At 39.7% G+C, this 24388-nt stretch overlaps 3 protein-coding genes and 1 long non-coding RNA gene across 5 annotated transcripts in view; 3 read left to right on the forward strand and 1 right to left on the reverse strand.

The window, feature by feature from the left end:
• Positions 1 to 4298: 4298 nt before the first annotated feature.
• On the forward strand, positions 4299 to 8447 carry LOC141426426 (uncharacterized). Of its 2 annotated transcripts, none has more exons than XM_074085317.1 (6): positions 4299 to 4477; positions 4846 to 5172; positions 5735 to 5922; positions 6927 to 7065; positions 7529 to 7662; positions 7816 to 8447. In XM_074085317.1, exons 1-6 carry the CDS (start codon positions 4414 to 4416, stop codon positions 8371 to 8373), a joined length of 1410 nt encoding a protein of 469 aa, XP_073941418.1. In that variant the 5' UTR covers positions 4299 to 4413; the 3' UTR covers positions 8374 to 8447. The 2 variants fall into 2 exon arrangements, with proteins under 2 accessions (XP_073941418.1, XP_073941417.1); XM_074085316.1 differs by having other exon boundaries at positions 4302 to 4477; positions 4714 to 5172.
• Positions 8444 to 24388, reverse strand: part of Wnt6 (Wnt oncogene analog 6) — a 47493-nt gene continuing 31548 nt past the window's right edge. The window contains exons 3-6 of the mRNA XM_074085318.1: positions 11077 to 11183; positions 10302 to 10514; positions 9288 to 9428; positions 8444 to 8764 (exon numbers count right to left, since the gene is read on the reverse strand). Coding sequence (XP_073941419.1) covers positions 8444 to 8764; positions 9288 to 9428; positions 10302 to 10514; positions 11077 to 11183 — 782 coding nt within the window. The remainder of the gene's footprint in view (positions 8765 to 9287; positions 9429 to 10301; positions 10515 to 11076; positions 11184 to 24388) is intronic.
• LOC141426196 (uncharacterized) lies at positions 15644 to 16579 on the forward strand. The gene is made up of 2 exons (XM_074085051.1): positions 15644 to 15840; positions 16053 to 16579. Exons 1-2 carry the CDS (start codon positions 15820 to 15822, stop codon positions 16356 to 16358), a joined length of 327 nt encoding a protein of 108 aa, XP_073941152.1. The 5' UTR covers positions 15644 to 15819; the 3' UTR covers positions 16359 to 16579.
• On the forward strand, positions 18962 to 20311 carry LOC141426428 (uncharacterized). Its single transcript, XR_012451234.1, has 3 exons — positions 18962 to 19051; positions 19741 to 19930; positions 20163 to 20311. It is a non-coding gene; the product is annotated as an uncharacterized lncRNA (long non-coding RNA).

Consider the following 24388-nt stretch of genomic DNA (forward strand, 5'->3'; position numbering starts at 1 on the left):
TTAACTAGAGAAAAATTAAAAATTCCACTAGGTTCCATAAAAAAAAACTCCGTGCCATTTTTTCGGGGACAAAAGCAAGACAATGAAAAGAATTTTGACCCATCTAAGTCGATATCGGTATTCAAATTAACACACATGGAGACGAAGTTGTACAGTCCGCAGCAGAAGCCTAAGCAATACCTACGCATTTCTACTCTCAATGTAATAAGATAAGATTACCTATGCTAAATAAACGTATGCTGCTGACTGTACCCAGGTTGGAGTAAAATTTGCGATAGGATATGGAAATGTTTAAATTGAAAATACAAACTGAAAATAAAGATGCACAGAAAAACCAGAAAAATAAGACCAGCACTGGACCAGGACTGGTGGGTCGAAAGTTTCTCGATGAGGGCTACGGTATAGATGTCGCTAGCGTCACTGCTTAAGTGGCTAAATAAGAAACAAACAAGCTGATATGTGGTGCATAGGGGAAAATTCGTGTCTGTACCGTTGTCCAGCAGTGGTGTAGCGGTATAGCATGCGGCACGGAATGCCGAGGACCTGGGTTCGATTCCCAGTGCTGGTCTTATTTTTCTGGTTTTTTGTGCACCTAAATTTTCAGTTTGTATTTTCAATTTAAGTTTTACGGGATGACCGTAAAAGTAAAAATTTGGAATTGAAATAAAAAATACGAAAAAATTCCAAAAAAAAAACAATCTTAAGGAAATGTTTAATGTTAAAAAACGTTATTGTAACTACCTTATTTTTTTTATTAAATACATAATTATATCGTTTTATTATAACATGACATAAGTATTATTATTACTGCGAAGTTACAAGACGGTACAGCTCCATTAGACATTTATACGTTGACATCCACCGTGTCCGACTTACTTTGCAGCGCCTATTGGGTATCGAACGTCGACGGTCGTCGAGTAACCTTCTCTTTCCCACTCAAATATAACCCTATTAAAGCATTAATGACGCTTCATTCGACGTGGATACGACATCTAATGGAACGATCGGTAACAACGCCGAGGGATGTCCACCGTTCGATATACGACGGTGTTTTGTTTTAAAATTTATACTCGCGTCCACTGATGCAACAAACTGTCATATCTCCGCCATTTTGTTTTATTGTGAACGCAACCGTACGCTGGCTTGATAGCGCGAAGTTTACTGAAATGACTTCATTTTCTAACAAAGGGGTATAACCGTTGTAGGAGAGCTGGAAGAAACTGTAATTTGCTTCTATAGGGCTTATTCTTGAGTGGTTGGAGACGTCGAAAGTGAAAAGTCAGGCCGTGTAGGTGGTCGCGCAGCCGCAGGCGCGTTCCCACGAGTATCGAGCACGTTGGAAAATTTATGTTTATGAACTGAGAAATCTGTCATAAGGGATACGAATGGCGTGGCTGAATCTGAAATAGCGTGAATAATTTTTTACGCGAAAGAATTTTGCATTGCTTTTGTGCAATGAGATTTTTAGTTAGGACGCCTGATGGTTGCTTTTGCCATTGGAGTTTGGTGGATTTTTTATTATTTTCTGAAGAAGCGTTGATTTTCTACATTGCCAAATATTGGAATCATTGCCTGTCTGTGTGTCCTTTTGAAAAAATACATAGGAAATTACCTACTACCTGTGTTCTTCGGATGGCGTACGGTTACCAATTAAATTGCAGATAGTTTTTATGCACTAAACGTAGGTAATACAAAGTAGGTAAGCCATGGACCCCTTGTATTAAATAGAGACGTATGCAATTTCTATTTTTTATATGGAGCTGATAGATTTTAGACGAGCTTGAACTCCACGTCTAAACACTTTTATAGTTCAGTTTTAGAGTAATCACATCAAAATAACCCTAATTTTAACCATGTTACTGCAATGAGATGAATAGGCTTTCTAAAATGATCTCGATTTATCTGTTTCCTGAGGTGAATTAGTATTTATTTATGAGCTTTTCCTGATTGGCATGATGCTCCATGACAGGAAGCGAACTAAGCCTCGTAATGATTTTAAAAATAAGATTAAGAATGGTGTATTAACTGATAAAATAGATACAGATACAGAAGCACTGACTAAGGTGCTGTTTCACCATCCATTGATTAGCGTTAACCGACGGTTAAATGTGATGCCGTCTCCGTCTATTCGAACAATACAAATAGAGACGGCATCACACATAACTGCCAGTTAACGCTAATCAATGGATGGCGAAATAGCCCCTTAATATACAGAATATGCATGCCTATTCATACCAGCCCAAATGGCCGCCACTCAGCTATTTTCCTTATCAACCCTAGAAATGTCACCATACTCGTAGTATTTTTACACTGTGAAAAGGTTTTACACTGCGCATGATTCAGTTAGACAAGCTCCAAACAATTTACACAAGACTCCACTGAGTACACCTTAAGTAGACCTTACGCATGGTATGACTAGAGGAATTTCCTCCCTCGAACACTAGCGGTGAAAGATTTTTTCGAGATGCAACAGTATGGGGTTATGCGGGAGTGGAGTTTTTATTTTTCAGTTAACCGCATTTGTGAGTCCCCTGGTGTTGTAAACTCACCTACGGTCGCCGCTTCATTAGGCGGGCGAAAAAAGTAGATAATTTTTAGTTCTATAACCAAATAGATAAATCTGGTGCTTACTGTATATTACAAGTGTACTATGTACTGCAAATAAACTGTTCTAAGCAACATTGTAGTGAGGTTTATAACGAGAACCGGCTTAATCCACCTGCATCAGACGGGTTTGTGAAACAGACTATCTAGATCCACTTTTTATCGCCCTTCAAGGGTGTTCGATTTCATCCGTACCGTCAACTAGGTTTGAGTAAAGAAAAGTACTGTAAGAATTAGTAGTTTAGATTTTAAAATAGCTATTTTTAATTAGGTAATTGCTTTGCCGAGACCTATGTCGCTGAACTGAAACTAATTATCAGTAGGTACTCGGACTACTCGGTGACGGTGATGATATGTGTAAGACTGTAGTTACAGACTAGTACGGTTATAAATTGGATACGGTTTTTTTATAGCTTAAATTTAGGCTCAGAGTACTTTTGCTGTATAACAAATAGGTAGCCAATAGGCATGTTTTGTATAGTATATCTTTTTTTTATGCAATATAAGCTTGCGTTTGCATGGCCACAATCACGCCTGATGGTAAGCGAGGTGAGGCCTACGATGGAGCACGCTTGCCTAGTAAATGATCATTCACCCTATACTTGAAAGCGGCCAAATTGTAGTGTTCAGGAAACACAGTCGCAGGCAGGGAATTCGACTCACCTAGAGATGATGCAGCTTTCTCTTCTTCTGCGTCTTTGCCTATTCCCCCCACAACACAGGGTCAGTTTTTCTTATCTTATGTCGTCATTTACTTTTAGTTAAATGAATCAGTAAGTGGTGGCAGCTTTATTGGTTTATATAAATTGTAATTCGTTTATTTTTAAGAACCATGTACCGTTTGTGCCCAAATAAACATTAAAACATTTGTTTCTATTATGAGTATTTCGTGCAGAGCCAAATTTTTCCTGGACCTTGGTTTCTTTTTCTGACGCCGATTGCGATAAATCTCGCAGAAAAACCAATATGAGTCTGTGAAGTGGGTAATTATACCTACTTACTTATTAATAAGTGTGAAGTTTCTGATCTGAAAAAACTTGACAACAAACAATTTGACCGACTACAAAAAACCATGAAAATAATATTCTACCAGTTTGAAGTCGGTGCCTCAGCACGAGCCAGCATTAGTGGACCTATAGTCGTCTAGCTCACCTTCGTACATGTACACATTGGGCTACATATCATTCCTGCTGGCTCGTGCTGAGGCACAGACTTCGAACTGGTAGAAAATTATTTTAATGGTTTTTTGTAGTCGGTTAATATTTTTTTCCACTCTTTTGAGTGGTAGTAATCTAAGATACAATAGGTTAATGTCAACGCTCGTCACTTTTTACAAAAGATTGCTTTTTCCGATGCAAAAACGTTAATTTTTAAGGAGTCTTCACCACTCCGTTAAACGAGCATAAATTGTTTAGCAACTGTGTTAAAGTAATTAAATCTCAACCCGTTAAATACTTGTTATTGAGTAGCTGCGGTGGTCAAATGTAGTCTTCATCGTCAGTTCCACATCCAAGTTTCAGATTAATTAAGGTAAAAATTACTGTCATCCAGTAGGCCTCATTCGTAATAGACCAAATAAATACAACATTTTAATCGGTAAGAGTCACTAAATTATGCAATGCACATGGTAGCAAGATGTAATGGTGTGCATTCATATAAGTACATAGTACAATATAAATAGTACGTACATATTCTAGGCAGCTGTATTTATTGATTTTTCACTATAAATCGACTTCTTATCGAAATTAACGATGTTGTAAGCATTTCCAATACGCTAGCAATAAACGCATTGCAATACTTTGACTGGAAATGTTGCTTCACGAGTTTCTGAAATGTTATATTTTGTATCTTCTTTTTGACCTTTGTGCGACAGGTAAGCGATAATTTTAATAAGCCTAAAGTGTTGATGACATTAAGCCATTCAAAATAAGTAACTCAAAAGCATTAAGAGGGTCAACTTCTAGTTCCGACTGGATCATATCCAGGATTTCATGTGTTCAAATTTGACAACTTTTGCTCACTTAACGACTTAGTTTTAAGAGAAGCGTGTGTAAGTTAATGATTTGCCTTTTGATATGCCCATTATTAAGTATCAATCTTCTCTCCAAGTAAAACATGGACGAATTTCGAACGTTGATAAGCGAGTACGTAGTTTTCGGCGTAGTTTAAAATCATCTGGGTCATCATCTGATGATGAGACTCTGATGAAAATAAAAGCGGATTATGATAATTTGGAATCAGACAAGCCAGGTGTAAATACAAAGACATTAAAAAATGAAAATGATGGAAGCGGAAAACAACAGTCAGGTCTAGAAGCAGATGAACCTTCAAAAGAAAAACAAAGTCGAGGAAGTGAAGAAACGACGGATATTAAAGAAGCTACTGCCGCTACTTTCCCTTACATAATAAGCCCAAAATCTAATGTAACGGATTCTTCTGCCGACAAAATTTTGGAAATGAATAAGCTATCCGCTATGACTGGGTTTGACTATTCCCCAGCAGAAGTGGAAAAGTTCAAGATCTGGCCACAAGGAATCATACCATTTTATATCGACGAATTTTCTTATGGTGAGTAATTCAGATTTGCAAAATAGTTTTGATTAAAAATTTCCCAATTATACTCAGTGACGGCATGAATATAGCGACATGTATGTGCGACCAGCAACACATTTGTCCTATGTCAATGTACATCAAGTAGGTATATTTTGACTTACAAGATTGACCTACAGCCGAACTATTTGATTCATGACGCCCACCTTATGTAGGAATCATTAACAGTAAATGTCGATATTGTCACTACGTTGAAATCATCGTTGATCGGCAGAATTGGCGAGAGATTAATGCTTCTTCCTTAGGATATTCGTGGGAATTTCTGTAAGCCAACCTTTGCACCATTGGGCGCGAATGAGGGTTCTCTAGCCCACTCCACGAAAGAAAAAGCTGACTTACTTACAGTCAGCTACGTACAGTCAGCAGCAGAAGTGGATGATCAGTTGTGGTGATCAAATTTATCTTATTATTTTGGCACTAAAATCGTGTTTAGACTATTTTGAGCACCGTCACTGCTCATCCACTTCCTGACTGTAGTAAATTAATTTCATATCTCAGTCACCCTTTAATTCTTTGCTAGACAAAATCGTTCGCGATAAGTTACGTGAGTACTTGGACGAGGCAAGTAGCATAACTGGTCTCCGGTTCTTGGAACTGCCCCGACCACCAGCCGACGAAAACACCAGATGGGTCTTCATCATCAACAGAAGAGGACAATTGGAGTGCTCTGATTATACTCCAATGTCTTTTGCTAACACAGGAGTGCAGGTATCATTATTTATATTAATGAACTAGGTCCACTTACACCTGGCCACTATAGTTATCTGGATAGATATCGGGCTACTACGCGTCATTAGTGCATTTTTTTTGTACTTTGCCTAAGATACAAATGAATAATATTTATACTTGTGAAACAGCAGAATTTATCTGGTCTACTAATGTTTCGGCGAATAAAGTTTAGCAACCTGTTTCATTTCGCAACTTTTCATTTCTCAACTGATTCATATTTCTGAAACTGTAAATATTTCAGGAATTTTATAAAACTAACCTAACCTAAAGGGTTCTACACGATGGCCCTGAAATAAATCTTGAAATATTTACAGTTTAAGAGTTTGCGAAATGAAAAGTTGGAAAATGAAACGTTACGGTACGAAAAGGCAGTACCCGGAACTAATCTAGTTTGGTAATATCGAAATTTGTGTAGTTTTATGTTGTTTTATGTAGTTGTGATTTAGTGCGTAGATCCTGCACAAAAATACACATGTGTCACATAGGTTTGGCCATATTGGACGTCGTATGTTTGGCCATATCAGACGTGGTGGAAAGAAAAAGTAACACCCTATTCACCTAACCATATAAATCGTTTTGTTCTTCCGAAAATGTATCGTCTTTATTGGTCATGTTCTGAAATCGCAATGATTGATATGTTCCAAGTTAGGTACTTACGCATAATTTTGCTAAGAATTATCGGGAATATGATTAATTTTTAACAGCCCAATATTAAAGCGACAAAAGAGACGAATCCAGAATTAATAACAATAAATTTAATAGTTGTTATATAGTGGTAGTGGGCTTTTTTACGATAAAATTTGCAGATACTCGTAGGTACTTCTTTAAAACAAGTTGGCATGAAAATGAAACAATTACTTAAATTCGATGATATTCCATAATTAGAAAAAACATTAATTGCACTTGGTTCTGAAGTAATATTTAGCTAAATCGGCCCTCATCATTCTTCTTGCCTGGTACCTTAATTCTTCTTTGTTCTGCAGAAACTTGTCATAGGCTACGACTGTATCAGCCCCCCGTACATAGCACCAATAGTTCTTGCATTGGCTGGAGTACCACCGCAACACAACTCACCAGATCGAGATAATTACATCGACGTATCCACTAAATCCATTCAACCGGGTACAGTATTCTCATACAGATAAACATCCAGTTCAGATTCAATTTTTTTATTGAGTACTCTAGTGGAGACCGTGGATGGATCGGCAAGCGCAGCGTAGGACGTTCGCCAACGAGATGAACGGATGATCTGGTTAAAGCCGCGAGTTCACGGTGGATGCAAGCCGCTTACAACCGAAGCAACTGGAGTTCCATGGGGGAGGCTTATATTCAACAGTGGACGGTGGTCGGTGATACTTGATAATTCGGTGATACTGCATTATAATCTTACGTTGAGCTCACAACAGTGAAATGCAAGCAATTAAATCGTTGCCAACTCGATTGCCAGCATCAAAACTGACAGTTGCCATCATTTTATTAGCTAGCATTTCTTCATAGTAGATATGTAGGATAATAAATAAGCTTTACGTATGTAGGTTTTTTTCTGATAACAAAAAATTGCAGAATAAACTTCACTTTATTTCAGACAAAATAGAGCTGTTTACAGCTGTAAAACCTGAAGACTGGTTGTTTCATGACATTAAATACGATTTCCTTAGTGCTGGTCATTACCCTTCCCACAAATATACCGTTGATGGAACGGCGACTATAGTACCAAAGGTAATTATCGTAAATGACAACAGAAAAATTAAATTTTTTTTGGTGAGCTGTTAACAGGATTTCGGTTTATTACTTTTGATAGGTAGATAGATGATTTTAGTAATTACGCTGTTTAAATGGATTTGCTAACTTTGACTTAACTTTGCATTTCAGAACAAGATCGATACCTTCATCGGGGAAACAGACGGACTTAGCTACACGGATGTGGCAAAAATAAGAATGCTTTATAACTTCGTCATTGAGAAAGATGACAAAAATGCAAAGCTACCAGACTGTAAAGCACTTTATCGTCCAGGACCAAATTTTAAGATGACTGAGGTACAAGATCAACATACATTACCGTCAAGGAAAAAACCCAAAGAATATGTTGAAGCAGCTAAACAAGCTGGTATAGAAATTGTAGAGGGTTCCGAAAATATGCCCAGTGTGGTAGACAATGATAATACGGATAAAAAGAAGAATGACGATAGCAAAAAATGGCCAAAGGATGGCACTGACAGTCAAGAAAATTTCAAGAAGAATGAATTTGATAATAAACCAAATGACGATAATAACGCTGATGAAGATAAGGGAAATCTAAAAGAAAACAATAATAGCAGTGATAATGAACACGCTGAAGGGACATCAAAAGAAGAGCTGAAAGAACGTAGGTCAACTACCAGTACCACCGATCCAATGACTATACCTGATTTAGTCACATCAGACGAATAACATTAACAGTTTACTTTGATTAGATTATTTATTATAAAAACATTCAATATAATATGTATAGTCTATCACATTAATGGCATGTTTGTATGTCCCGATTAACATAACATGTTTCACAAATAACTTCGCAGCACCATTTGAACTGGCAGTTGCAGTTTTCGGTTTCTCTGATAGTCCTCTGTTCGTACCCTCGCCTGCAGCAGAGCTGATCACAGCTATCAGTGCCAGCAGAACTGACATTACACTGACGGCCTTCTGTACCCAAGGAGCCAGTCTTCATGTTAGGGGAACAGAAGTCTGGAGATTCTTCGGAGTATATGATGTCTTTCTTACCAGGCCTTTTAATACTTGGGCTCTCTGGCATGAAACTGTCACCGTCATTGCTTGCTATTACCTGGTGAAAAATTGTTTTTATTACATTTTTCATTAGTACAATGCCTTATAGTTTTTTCAGTACGCCAAAATAGCCAATTGAAGTCGTTAGGTATCACAATTACATTATGGAAATTGGATTGTTTTTTTTGCAAATTGTCAAAGACTACGCTATTTATTAGACAAATCAATAATGTCCATAATATCACAAGACTCAAGTAGGTATCCAGTGATTAGTTTCAATTATTTTGATAGAGGACAAACAAGAAGGTAAGTAAAAAGGCAGAATTAATGATACAAAGTAAGAGGAGTTTAATGTAGAAGTGATAGCGTGTGAATTTATTTTTTAGCTTTGTGAGCTGTATGTAACTATGTATGTATCGAGAGGAGGCCTTTGTTCAGCAGTGAGACAGAAGGCTAATAATAATTATAATAATGTAAGTACACTTATGATACCGCTGCGGCACGTCCATATATCTATTCGAACACTTTCGTCTCTACATTAAAGTTTGCCTTACCTGTGGTCACCAAAAAATTGAAATTACCTTAGCAGCTCCTTCGAATTTGTCCCTTAACTTATCACCAATCTCCCTAAAGGTTGGCATTCTCCACCAACAAGTCCTCAACGTGCAAGACCCGGACAGTCCGTGGCATTTGCACTCTACTTTCAAATTGTTCTTTATCACCTGAAACAAGTAATATAGCTGTATGAAATTGAACTGTTTCCTTTTACATAGTGATGTATATAATTATCGTTTTACTGACACAAATCACTCCATGTATAAATAAAAAACTGATGATTACATGATGTTATTTGCTGGAGTTGTTGGCTGATGCAGCCTTAGATATATTTGTTACATCGTGCATGCATAATGATTATGGGTAGGCAGAATCGTCATCTTAATGCGCCAAGCTGAGTCAAAATATGCAAGCTCTTACAATTTACTTCCCCGGCCCCCACTGATCCGTAACGTCTCATTTGTGTACAACTTATCAAAAAGTGCTTTAAGTCAACCTATTTCTCTGCGTAACATGACATAGGTTTATCTTGAAATACTATTCGTTTGCACCATGGAATAGAAAGAAAATGCTAAAAAGATCCTCATATCCGAAGTTTGCTAAAACCTTTTTTATCGCTCGTAGAAACTGTATTTATTTATTATGGTATTTACAGCCATGTACTCTACAGCATCCAGTTGTAAAGCGTGTGTCACGCTCACTAGGTCTTTCCAATCTCTTCCTTCTATTTCGTAATGGGGTTCGATCTACGAATAAATAATATCAGGAAAGAACAAATTCCACACAAAAAGTAGCCATACCGTAAACCAAAACGACTTATATGATTCAATACGAATCATTTTCGAGGTTGCAGAAAGAAAGCAGGGATTGGTTTGCTCGCGTGATGCGATGTCAGATGTCAGTCAAATGTCTCGCAAAACATGCTTTTAAGCCCCGCCTACTAGGACACGGAAGGCCATTTTTATAACGCAGTTAAATTCCTGACATTATTTATTCATTGGGTTCGACATTTAAAAGCCGCTGATAAAGTTCTTACTAACCAACCTCCCAGCGTTGTGGTTATGCAATTTGATAAGCGTCTTTATGTCGCTCTTCTTCCTGTACCGACTGTCCATGAATTCCCTGGACTTCTTCAGGCCAAAACGCACGTTGTCACTGCAGCCGCCCCATTGCCACCGGTCCGTCGGGATGGGGGAAGGGGGGAGAGTGATCGAGGGCTGCCCACGACGGGGTTTCGGTACTTTCGGTGCACCCTGTAAAAATAATCCGTGGTAACTTATCGAGAACACATTTTCTTTACTGTCCTTGCAGATTAAGGACCATGTCCTAATTCCAAAACCTTCACATGATGATATGGACCTTCACAAATTAATACCCGAATATATCAATATATCTTCAAAGTTCTCAACTGAAATATGTCGCCAAACATTTGTTTACTACCAATTCCGATTTAAGCACACGTAAAAAAAGATACTCCCATAAAATAAACGATCTCTTTTCTTTATATAAAACTGTCTATAAAACGGACAGAATTTTGTAATTGCAGAGCATCATTTACCTATCAAAGATAGTGGAATGAAATTTTAAATTAGGCTCTAATTTTACTTTACTTTACTTAGTTTTTCGCCTAATGATTAGGGGAAGTAATTTAATCTGATACTGGCGTAGTAAAATATATTTGGAAGCCGTTGAGCCGCTATGTGACAAAGCCTTCGACAGACTGTTACTAAACCGGTGAGATACACCGATGGCCTCATCTGCACTTAACATCAGGTGCGGAGTCAATCACGGTCAGATAAATGTAAAAAAAAACACCTTTTCGCAAGAGCATTCCAGAAGCGAGCCAGCGGTACAAGCCCTGGTGATGGCGTACGTGACTCCAGCCGCCGTGATCGCGTTCACGAAGCCCGTCTCTCGTATATCTATTAACAATACAGAAACATGACATGAATAAGTCTCTTGAGGACATCTATGAATATAGAAAACCTATACAAATGTTGTAGGTGTTTAATTTTGCTTATTACAGCTACCCTTTGCATGGTTGAGCTACATGCGAGATGTAGGCAGAGTACTTTTTTTATATACTGAGACTCACCAGCACCAATATCTGACACAACAAGCGTTCATAAATATCTGATACGACCCTATTTTTAGGGCCGGAAGGACGTGTCAGATATTTTTGCACGCTCCACTGTGGCAGATATTAATGCTGGTGACTGTACTGTGCCTAGCCAACATTTATGTAATATTTTCAGAGGGAACGTTTGATAACTCCAATGTTATTAAGTTATAGTCCAAAAAATAAAAGTTTTTTTTTATTTTGTTTAAAACAAACGTTCCAAAGGTTGTATACATATTTTATTGACGTTTCAAATCGTGTGATATGATTGTGGACGCTGTTATCAAGGTAACTGTTGTGTAGCAAAATATCAAACAAATGAATTGTTGGGGATGACCAGCCAAATTGTAAAATATACTACTTCGAACTCATTGTTACGAAGCTAAGTTTGAGTAAATACCTAGATTAAAATTATGTGCCTCTTTTACTTCTTTAATGATCCCTCTATACCTCTTTGGTTTCTTTACGATTAATTTAATCGCAATGCTTCCATATATCTTCTTGGGAAACTTATTTTGATCTAATATAGTTTTTGACTGAATAACTCAATGCTTATTGGGATCAAACACTTTCAAGATAATATGAGTGAGTAGGATATAAGCTTCATCACAAAAAGCCGAATCTTGATTATTTATCTCGAAGTTCTTTCAAAATGTCGTAACGAACCTAGTCTTGTAACAAAGCCATAAAACACAATAAGCAATTGAGCATTCAACAACAAAGATTCATGAACATTAACAAGTATTTGCGAGAACATTCAGGCATGTATGCAAACGCATGTTAATCACACTTGGTACCGTGACTACTCATGCACTGTGGCACATTCGTCGCGGCCATCGGTCCTTAGGGCATAGAAATAAAACGTACATAAAACCTCACGAATGATACAAAGTGAAGCTGTTGACCCAAAAATCAATATTCACATGAACGCTGTAATAAACATCGATGAGCTTTACGAATCGAGAGTCCCATCCATAAAACATTTAAGCGGTGAACACTGTTTGTTGGGGCTTCCAGCCTCGAGCCAAACTCAAGTACCTGCTTATATCGCTATATAAATAGAAATAAATAGTAGATCTAGATCTGGACGCATGGATTGATTAGCATCTTTCACTAATCAGCCACTTGGCTACTCCAGATTGCAGAAACCGGGTACTTACCTTAAAATTCTTGAAGATAATGTGTTTGCCTGGAAAACTACCGTTAAGTAATGGATGTTATAAACACGCAGTAGGCATTGTTTTTGAGGTTCACTGAAAGTCTGGGTGCTAGGTGTCAAGCAAGTCAAGAGTGTATGTGAGCTGTGCTACGTATTTATACGTAAGCAACGCCTTGAAAATAACCTTCTTCCAAGATAACTCTTAGGTGTTCCCAAATATTTCAACCCGGATCCCATTCTTATCCATAGTGTAAATTGTGCATAAAAAAACCGTGTGGTTTCGAATACTTGTAGAAATGTCATTTTATTGAATGCAGTAGCTTAAGGTTAGGTTAGTTTAAACACAATCTTGAAAGAAAAAACACTGTTTCAGACACAAAATATTTCATAACAACACATTCGAAACGTAGGCACTCATCCTAACTATTTCGAACATTTTGACAATTGGACACTTGTCGAAAAACGTGATTGAAAGCAAGCTTTGCTAGCAATCCTGATCGCCAGTATGCCACGCAGGTTAACACTGTTAACAGGCTGGCTATAACAATTAATGGCGGGTCAACCGAAGTTGGTTGAATATTCAGATGGCATGAATAATGTGAAAATTGCTGCGCCAGACCTCCACTGAATATGCGACGGCATCAACTGCACTGTTTTTGTTTGGGTCGATGACTTATTGATGGGCAAGATAAGACTTTGCGGCTGATGTGCTGCTTTTTATCCTGATTTGCCGCGAATTTGGAAAAGTCGGAGTCAACGGATTATACCGCGTTATTTAGGTATAATATGTAGACTTAAATGTTTGGAACTACCATTTCTATTTTATGCTACTTTTACCACATATTCTAAGTATAATGTTTACCTGTGAAATATAATAATAATATTATATTTATCTACAGCACGCAATGTAATGTAAGGTCTTAGGTATTTCGTAACCGGCATTAATTTCGATCAGCCAGGCCAATTTGTTTACCTTCTGGGAGACCAACATTCCCCTTTTTCATTACATTGCGTAGTCTTCTCTCGAATTCTATAACTTTAGAACTAAGTAAAAGCAATACCATTTAACACATTTACTCAATACCAAATAGTATTTTCTCGATTTTAAAGCATTTTATGGCCGGCATTACAGCCGTAATTCCACTGACGTTCACAGTCGCCATAGGCCTCGATATAAATGCTTCATCAGATGATCTACATGCTCATTTCCTTTTGTCATATTTAAAAACACGTACATATGTGTTTGTGGCACCAAAAGAAGCTGGAAACGAGACGAAATTCTCAGCTACTTCGTGTCTACGAAAGCAATGAAATTGTTTCCAAGTCACCCACCGTGACTGATTCTACGTGTATTATTAAACACTTTTAAACAGGCGGTTAGTCTGCCCTCTTAATTGCCGTAATAATGGGCCGGTGGAACAAACAGCCATGCCTAATGTTATGAGCTTGTCATCTGATTTCAATTGTTGCATTCGCGACTCCTTCCGACATGGTTGAGAGAGCAGGGTAATTACTTTGGCATTCAGAGAGGACTACTGAGAATGTTAAGGTTTTAATGTATAAGCTATAGTAAAGAGAAATTGGTATAATCTATTGATACTTAACTAAGAGCTGCATTTTTATTTATTTTAACGGTTATGCAGGCACCGCAAGGATATTTAATATTATTTACTTGTAAGAGCTAGCTTCGCTTATCAACTAAATCGGAACTCCGGGAATTTGCAAAATTTTCGTGGGAATCCCCAAAACTTATATCGTAAATTTCATTAAAGTTGCAAAAATCCCCGCTAGTTTTTATGTTTTGTTTTTGCGGTGGTAATTTAATGTTCTATGACTATATTAGAAAAGGATATCTGAGAGTAAGCTGTCTTGAAATTTCAAAATTTCTGCACAACTTCTGTTAGTAGGGAAATCTCTGGAACTACAGAACCAAATTTAAAAATTAACCACACAATTTCAGGTCAATACCAGCTGCTTATTATTTCGAAATAATACTAAGGCCCAGTGGGATGCGAACAAAAATGGTGGCAACAGCTTGTAGAGAATATTTAAATGATATTACGACACTGGGTATCTCGTAATTTAAGGACAAAAATTGTGTGTTCTCATGTCCACTCTCTGCAGACCGTTTGCCAATAAAACGTGGGCATTACCGCACAAAGCGAGGTTTTATAAAGCCGCCATTGTCACCACCATCAATGGGGGGTCATTAGGATGCCCCTGCGCATGTCTACAAATGTGGATCTCATATATAATTGTACAGTCACCTGCATTAATATCTGCCGCAGCGGAGCGTGCAAAAATATCTGGCACGCCCTACCAAACCTAGAAATAGAGTCGTATCAGATATTAATGCACACTTTGTTATGTCAGAAGGTGCTGGTAACTGTATCTATGGGTCGTGCCAAATGTTAATCGGTTTTATAAAAAAATATCAACGTTTGAACGTTTCTGAACGAAAACAGAACTAAACAAATTTTAAAATAATACACAAAACTAGCATTTACTTGCTGCTTCGCTCGCTCAACACATTTGATCTAGCAATTCGAATTGAAATTCCGGGAATTTATTAAAACACATACAGGTCTTCATGCAAATTCAAATACCAGTACAAAAATTGCATGTTTAAGTTGGACGAATTTTTTAGAAAAAAAGTTAAATCATATAAAAATGATGTCCGGAGCTAGATTTAAAACAACATTATTTAAGGAAACTAGTATGGGTTGTAACAACTTCACCAACGTGTATACCATAAGCATACAATAAAGATATTATTACTATTATTATTGTTACATATTTGTATCCATCTACATAGAGTAGTAGCACAGAAAAAGTAATATAATACCTATAAGTAGTAGAAGGTGAAATTGAGCTTGCAAAGAATCGACATTAGGTACAATCAAACATTGCAACTTGCAAGTAAGATAAAAGATTATAAAATAGCATAGCTGTACCTCATCACGTGAAAACTTAAGAAGTCTTTGATAATGGCTCCAACAATGCCATCGGTTAAAACTTGACGCAAAACCGACGCAGACTACCTCCAGGATATTCCGAAAACGTAATGTAAGTGTAATTTTATAAATAAGCTACCTTACAGACCCGGCCAATACAATTGTGCGGGTCATAAGGTTGAACTTTTTTCGACTTCTAAGCGCTAGGAGCGAACGGGCTCAACGTCGCATGATTGTGCGAGTTTCGGATCACACCCCCCAACCAAAATTTCGTGCCTTTGGGAGTCGGCGTACAAGTGCGAACTTGCCGAGTTCAGTGTACGGTCATGCTCCTGACTTTTACGAAGGTAAGTAAATTAAATCTGTTTTTTTCTTCCAGAGCGTACATTATTTGTTATTGGGTAAGAAAACTAGTGTTTTTTGTACGTGTTTGTGCTCATTTGGATACCATTGGCTTATTTATTGCCGCTGACATGATGCAATTAACTTTTATGACACAATTGTGAGGGTAAGGGCCAAACTGTATTATGAATCACCAGACTGTTTTTTGGATTTTCAGTGTTTAATCACAATAAACAGGGCTTTGAATGATGCTGATATCACGGGCCTCCTCAATGGTTCTAGTGATGATAGCAGTGAGGACGAGCAAGACGTTTTATTACCCCCAAACAAAGAAATGTCCTCCTCATCATCGTCAGATGCAGCGGAAGCAGGCAGTAGTAGCGAAGAGGATAATGCACCCCTGAGTTCTTTAAGATGGAACAAGAGAAGATTCAACAGTAACTCCGTTCCAGAAGATACTCATCGTTTAATTGCACCCGTGAAATCGCCAGCAGAGTACTTTGAAGGCATACTTTACCCCTGAACTTTTGAAAGAATTTGTGATGGCTACAATAAAAAAGTTGATTATTGCAATAAATAACTTTAGTTTGATAATGTTTTCTTTCGTTTTATTCCTTTTTAATTCGCTAATTTACGCAAAGGATGGCTCCAGTCGAAACAATTGTGACACTCACAATTGTAACATAGGGGCCAAGTTAACACAATTGTGAGAGAGTCACAATTGTGCGGTTTGGCTGATGGGCCCCATAGCACACGATACAAAAGTGTCAGTAAGAATAGAGGCCCGTTATGATACAATTGTTGGCGAAATAATTTTCCATGATGGAGCCGGAAAATCCGGAAAATGACCCCGGATTCATCATCTACGCCCCAATTTTACTCAAAGTCATTCTTTTTTTGTATGCAAATTGTACTAGTTTATGTGCCGGTCTGAAAGGGATATGATGATGATGATGTTACCGTGTTCCCAATCCGCACTGGGCCCGCGTGGGAACTATAGCCCAAGCCCTCTTGTTCTGAGAGGAGGCCTGTGCCCAGCAGTGGGACGTATATAAGCTGGGATGAAGGACCATTTGATGAGCGAACGCCTAGAAAATGCGATGGTAACCGATAGTAGGGGCTGTTTCACCATCCATTGATTAGTGTTAACTGACGGTTAAGTGTGATGCCGTCTCTATTTGTTTTGTTCGAATAGACGGAGACGGCATCAGATTTAGCCGTCAGTTAACACTAATCAATGGATGGTGAAACAGCCCCTTAGTAAAGTAAAGTAAAGCGAAAGCGAAGTTTGATTGCGAAAGTTTAACCTATAGTACGAAGTGCCTAACTAACTACATAGTGACATGGGAGCGTATCTCATCGAGAGCTATCAGAATGAACCCTGTCCCATCAACGAGATGCGGCCTCGATACAGTCTGTTGCCATTCTAACAATAGACGTCTGTATGCGTACTCATTTAATATGTAGCTGATGAACGCGATAATACAGCCTTAGTTTACATTAAACATTAAGTCATCTTGAATGTAATACTGGCCCTTATATGGCTTGATCTCCTTTTACCAGCGTGCGTAGATTTCATGCCGTTTTAACCGCTTAGAGTTATTGAACATGATTTTATGACTAGGATTTACTTAAGCTTGATAGCAGAGCATTAATTAAGTACAGATTAGATAGCTCGCGGCATCCAGAGAGTTGACGCGATGGGGATCGGACGCGACTATCGATTGCCATGCTAATTGGGCCTGGCCGAGACGACGCCGTATCGTCGCCGTCGCCGCATTCCGCGGTCCGCGACCGCCATCCCGCCACCCGTCCGAAGATACAGCAAAATTTATTGCACCAACAATTTATATAATTGACGTGCGACAAAAAAGCGAGAGTACACACCCATCCGACGCAGAATCCAGCCGGTAATTACACGCCATCACCGGCCCTTGTCTCCCCGATTGTCATAGGCATTTTTATCGGGCAGCAATTAAATTTCGCCGGTCGACGTCAAGGATGCGTCCTCCAGAGGAATTATGAGAGGAATGTCAATTTCGAGATTTTTCGCTAGTCGCTTAGTCGACGGGGTAAAAAAGTGGCGTAGCGGGCGAGGCGCGCGGGGATGCGGCGAGTCGTTCCCATGGACGGATGCCGAGGACGCCGCGCTTTTTCTGGGCAGGAGCTTCGCTGTCGATAGGCCGCGCGGCCGCGACACTCGCCAGTCATTATAAATCCGCGGCGGTGCGCTCTGAGCCGAGCATTCCGCGCGCTCCGCCCGCGTTATGCGCTGTAATTATCACAAAACGCAGCCCCGACTCGCAAATATGTCGTTGGGAACGAGGGACATGACATTCTCATCACCGAGCGCTGTCTTTTTGCGAGGTTGCCCTCAGTCCCACGGCGACCTGCACGTTATTCGGGGGTGCGCGACGTCCTGCTTTTTGCGCGGCTGCCACGAGGGCCCGCGGAATGCCGATATTCGTGTCCACTGAATTATTCAGCGAAATTGTCGATCCATCAATAAAACCGATGGAATTAAATTGATTCACACTTGAAAGTTGTATGGCTTCTATAACGCGTCGATCGCGTTCGTTTTTGCAGCGTCAAAATACTTGGAAGTCGTTCCGCCATTCAGAGCCAGTCAATCATGTAGCACGTGCGCCCGCGCCGACAGCTCATGAAAATGCTACTTGCTCTTATCTCGGATTGGATAATTGGCGAGTTACTTTGTTCAAGTTCTAGCTGAACCGTTCCATAACTCGTTCTTGAAATAAAGTGGTTATGACTCCACGCGGGACGTGCTCCATACTTCTTGCGTGTACTTGGTAACTTTTTGTAATATTGCCTATAGATCATTAGACGCTGTCATTTATGTCACTACGATATGACACTGACACGTCTTTTTCTTGTTTAAAAGCGGTTGCACTTAACTGGGTCAACTTAGTTATTGACTAGCAGTTTACAGTCAATCAAATAATTCAGTTTTGTAACTAATTTGTTGAAGAAGATGAAGAACATTTTATTTAATCTTTATTTAAAGACTTAGGTGTGTATTCAACCTTAGGACTTATACTATTTTAAAGTGACAGAAGTCTTTAAACTATGGTCTGTCATATCTTGGCGTCACTTATAAGTCAAATTTCGTAAACAATACCTAGTCATGGAACTGTGTTTCGCTTCAGAATAAAAAATATATTAACAAAAATACCAAAAACAAATGATAAAATAAAAGTAAGTCCACAACAAGAGCTGCTGCGGCCATTAATTTATGCTAGCACCCTTAATAACTTCACTACAGAAGATATTATACTGTGCAGCATAAAATCTGGCCCTCAAATATATGCAATAACATGCAATTTTGTATGTAGAGTGGGTCAAATTTTGTGCCGTTGAATATACCTGTGAATATGTGTGTGTCGTAGTAAGACGTAATTAAATAGGTATCTTACATACAGGCTGTCCCAAAGTATTAAATCGTATCTCGGTTGGTTTGTAGGTACATAGGTTAGAAATCTACTCTAATCCTAATCGATACGTTCCTCTGTCCAAAGAGTAGAGACACGTTTTACAATAAAGGTACCATTCCAAGACGGGCTCCAGAGCCTGCAGACCGCAGCCGCAAGCGGCACTGCGGCTAGCAGCTGTGGCTACTGCAATGCAGTCTGTCGCTTCTATTCCAATAACGGCGACATTTCGCGGCTGCACAACGTGCCATCTCAGTCACTCCCGTACCTTCACGCGAGACAGAACGTGTAACGCTGTGCGGTTCGCGGCACCACTGGCTGCAGGCCGGTGTTGCCGCGCTCGGAATGACTTTCATAGCGACATACAAACCAGTGGTGTCGCTAGCAGTCTGCGGTTTGCGGCTGCGGTCTGCAGCCCGTCTTGGAATTGTACTCTAAATGTGTTCTTTGTTTTAGACATAAACGAGATGTTGGACGCAATATTAATTTGCCACTCTTTCACGTGCGCTGCAGTCATATACATGGTGCTTTTGGGCCGAAGAGATAATCCTGAAGGAGCCCAGAAGCCTTCAAAAAGAATCAATGTTCGAGAATTGAAACAACTTAAAGAAACTGCGAGTAGATAAACTGTGATTTGTGACATTGGGTAAGGCCCGTTCCTCTTGAGCTCTAAATTTTATAACCCTCGACCCAAAAAAGAGAGGTATTATAAGTTTGACCGCCCTATGTGTGTGTCTGTCCGTGGCACCGTAGCTCTAAAACGGCGAAACCGATTTGGATGCGGTTTTTTTGTTTGTAAACAGGTTTTCTAGCGACGGTTCTTAGATATGTTTCATTAAAATCGGTTGAGCCGTTTTTGAGATATTGTTATTTTTCAGGTTTTCATACTCAGAAATAAACTCTAATGTGGAAATAATACTCGTACATAGAGCAAGGAAACCCGGAAAATCAAGTAAATGTTTGTGACACTGAAATGTAGTAAATATTTTGTGATTTTGTTTACCGAAGAAAATATAACGTTCCACACTGAAAAGTAGGTATTCTTATATTAATAATTACTATTAATAATTAATTTAAATATTAAACCAGCCTAGTTCTGAATAAAAGGATGACAAGGTAAAATGGTCATCAAAGAAAAAAAGATATAGGTACATAAACTACTATAAATAATTATTTCTTTTTTAGTTTCATTTTGGATTAATTCGGGTAAATATAGTGTTGTAGAGAAGTAGCTGGGTATACCACACCCATGGCAGCGGAGAAGCGAATCAAAGATATTGTAATTCAAATAAAAAAACATGCCAAACGACATTTTCTCGCGCAAAATCCAGCAAACTTAAAAATTCCTTCACCACGTAATACCAAAAGTTTCACGAGTCTGCTCACTTATTACCTACCATAATGCCGTTAGCAGCTATTCAGAGTAATTTAACATTATATTCCCGCGTTTACATTTATCACGGTATTAACAACATAAATTATACAGATATAAACATTGAGGGCCGGCACGTCAAATGGCCGCGATAACGCTACCAGTTGAGATCATCTACTCGGAGGCTCGAAGCCCATATGTGAAATTGCGAAGGATTTTGCAATTTTAATTTTATTTATAACGATGTGGCGTAAGGCATGGGAGGAGCGATTACAGTTTTTTAACACGTCTGCTGGCACGTACCTATCGTACGTTCTCCGGTCATTTGCACCGCTGTCGCAGTTTTGCAAAACAATCAATGACTCTTTATTGAACACCACAAAATTGTAAACTGTACAAAACACAAGATGCGAGTAAGCGTAGAAGGAATTTTATATCTATGTGATGCAGCGAAATGGCCAAAACAGAAAATTATCTCAGGGATATAATAAGAGACCAAATCACGTAGGATGTTAAAATGGCTAATCTATTTTGTCTTTTTCCTAGAAAATATCAGATGTTTAGTGAAAAGACGAAATCAGCCAAACAAGGGAACTCGTTTTTTTTATTTCACCAGCTTTATTTAGTGATTTGATAATATCCCTGAAACATGTCAGTGAGTTGAAGAAACGAACTAGCAAAGTCAACTCGTTTTATCATTTCACACGTTCAGTGAATGATAAAATTGATAAAGCTCTCTGCTGACACGTGTCGCGGGACATTTGTTTACTGCCTTTGCTAAAACACGATTTTAAATGAATCGCAGTTCTCTCAACACTTGCCCAGCATCGCATATCGACCGGACGTTCCCGCTAGAAACTGATAAACTGAAACTCGCTCCGCGATACAGATCGGAGTCGCATTCGCTCGTCCGAGTCTTTAAATTAACCGTTCACGCGCTCCCGTTCAGGAATTTTAGATTTGAGATGGATGTAAGCGGCGGCGTTGTCACCCGCACAGGGTTGCGTTTATGTTGGTAGCTTTGCTATTTATTTCAGCATCAGATATTAGGGCATTTTTTTTTTAAAGTGGTCCTACCTTTTTGACACTTTCACTCTCTAGTCTGTGATATTGACAGCTGTCACCCGCACCATGAATGAAAGCACTGCAGCAATATACTCTTTATGTAGCAGTATTTTTCCTTACGTTGGCTATGCATGTTTTTGAGCGCAATTTTGTGTTTCGGATTAATTAAGTGAGCGGCCAGCGCCGATGAAGTAGACCGAGAAGGAGATGGCGGGACGGGACTGGCCTTGCCTGATATAACGTCACAACGGGAATTGTGGAGATCAAGAGGGGAAGCTTTTGCTCGGCAGTGGGACACTATATAGGCAATTCAATTAAAAATTTAGAAATAGAACGTAAGAACAAAGACGATTAAAAACAAATGAAACACTTATGACTGTCGTTACTTATGCAATGTGTATCGTGAGATTGTAATATTTGTAATCCATGCATGGTTGTTACCGCGTCAAGTGCTTATCAAGGAATAAGCTTTACCCCGCGGCTCCGTTACTATGAAAGAATAAAAAAATGTCTAGCTTACTCCTCCGTGGATATTTCGGAAAACTCTTTCTTAGAGCACCTCTGTGCTTTTCAAGAAATATGTCTGCGTTATTGTCCTGATGATCGTTCAGTCTGCCTTTTATATCAGTATTAGTTGATAGTGTGAGTTGCGGTCACTCTTTCTAGCGATTGAAAGGTACACAGCAATCAAAAATCGGTATTGAAGGCGTTATAACATTCAAACAAATAAAGTCGCTACAAAAAGGATAAACAAATGCCCATAAAGATTAATGAACTCAATTTACCAACACATTTCTCACAATACAAATTTTCGCACGGACCGAAAAAGGCACGACCATAAAATGATTGCGTAATGTGCACTTTCATTACGTAATTTAATTTCGACATAAACACGGCTTACCATAACCCCAAGGCCCCCTACAACATACTTATTATGATTTAATCTCAATCTTGAAAACGCAATTTAACAGCAGGCCTCGCAATACTGAATTCCTACACGTAACGTATTCATCCCCATTTCTTATGAGCTTGAGTGAAACATGCGATGCTAGCGGGCCCGGTGTCGTGTATCGTGCGAACCCGGTGTCATAAACATGTATGTCATATTCGCTCGGTTACCTACGTGCGCGGCCTGCGACCCGCTCGTAAAGCGATCGCTACCCTCCACGGAAACCTAAGATTACTCTCAAGCGTTCTATTAGAAACCTACCACACGATAGATTTCCATCAGCATAAGCGCATCTAAATTACCCCACTTCGTATTAGCGACGCGGACAGCGCAATAAAACAAAAGATGGCATGTTTAAGCGCAGATCAGCTTATCCGAGGACAATACATCGAGTTGTCAACGCGACCGCTGCGGAATGCTTGAACAAACGCGGGCATTTTATCTCATCTGATTAATTCAATTATTTAGCGCAATAAATAGGGTCCCGGGGCGAGGGGGGGGGGGGGATGACGGCGCGGCTGTCGGGGTGACGGCGGACGGTGCATGCGTGCAATTGCGTCAGTGTCAGCGTGTCAGCGCGCGGCCATTGTGGCCTCTAGCCGATATATGAGCGTCGCGCGGTCGCTGCGCCCGCGCACCTGATTTATCGACGGCCCGCGCGGGCGCTCGGGACGCGCTGTCGCCGCCGAATAAAGCGCATTCTCACGCTACCGAACGCACGCGAACGCTCCTCTCGTACCCGTATTTAAATGGAACGCTCGTTTCTCATTCCTTTCCCCCAGATATTTTACGTCGGGTAATACGATACGACACTGTCCGGCTCTTTCTGCTGTTTTCGCGTTCGTTTTTTCCCTCGGTCCGCTATTGTTCACTTGTCAATTTCTTTAGCTAATGCGAGTAAACGTCTCATTATGCGGTGCGGTGCGGTGCGGTGCGGCCGCGACGCGCATTGCGTGTTGTGACAGCAACCACCCACCGGAAGGGGCCAAGCGTCATTCAGCCAAGCACAAAACGCGAATGCTTTATTCAATGAACGTCTGATGGCTAATTTGAATGGATCGTACACATTTAATGGGAATAATTAGCTGTCTCGGCGAGTGAACGGAACAACGGAATATCTCTGTCGGAGAGAGCATTACATCGACTTTTGATCTTCTAGTTAACACCTAATTAACGCGTGAACATTCGGCGGCATAGACGGCCGCGGTTGCGTCACTCGCGCGGCATTACGCCCCGAATATGCCGCGACACGCTGCGCCAGACCGTCAGACTGCTCGTATAATAAGGACGGCGGATATTTCGCAATCAGTCAGCATTTTAGCCGTCGTACCGTACCGTAAACGAATTTCTCACGGTGACGAGCGGACATCGACGCACCTAAATACCACGCCGATGAACGACTTCCCTTATTTTCCCTCGTTAAATTGAACGAAAGAACATTTTTCAAGTTATTTCGTACGCATTATAATTCCTTAAAAGTCGCTCTGAAAAAAGTAAGTTACGGCAGCGTTCTCGCCACCTATTTCAGCGGAGTGGTACATTTTCTTTAATTTGGCAACGAGTGGCGAGTGCGGATTGCTGAGGTCTCGCGCGCCTGTCACCCTGACGGACGGACGGTCTGTCCACTAAAAGACAAAAACACACTAAAAAACTGACCAAGTGCGTGCCGGTCCACGCGCAGTGGAGAGTTACGTGCAAAATGCGGCAAATATTTAAGT

This window comes from Choristoneura fumiferana, chromosome 3 (genome assembly GCF_025370935.1).
Source record: "Choristoneura fumiferana chromosome 3, NRCan_CFum_1, whole genome shotgun sequence".
Classification (NCBI taxonomy): Eukaryota; Metazoa; Arthropoda; class Insecta; order Lepidoptera; family Tortricidae; genus Choristoneura; species Choristoneura fumiferana.

Bases quoted from the DNA above. Each gene is read 5' to 3' on its own strand.
- LOC141426196 (XM_074085051.1), top strand. From the start codon at position 15,820: ATGCTCCTGACTTTTACGAAG. The intron at 15,841-16,052 runs GTAAGTAAATTA...TTGGATTTTCAG, and splicing joins TGCTCCTGACTTTTACGAAG to TGTTTAATCACAATAAACAG.
- LOC141426426 (XM_074085316.1), top strand. From the start codon at position 4,414: ATGTTGCTTCACGAGTTTCTGAAATGTTATATTTTGTATCTTCTTTTT. The intron at 4,478-4,713 runs GTAAGCGATAAT...CTTCTCTCCAAG, and splicing joins TTTTGACCTTTGTGCGACAG to TAAAACATGGACGAATTTCG. The intron at 5,173-5,734 runs GTGAGTAATTCA...ATTCTTTGCTAG, and splicing joins TATCGACGAATTTTCTTATG to ACAAAATCGTTCGCGATAAG.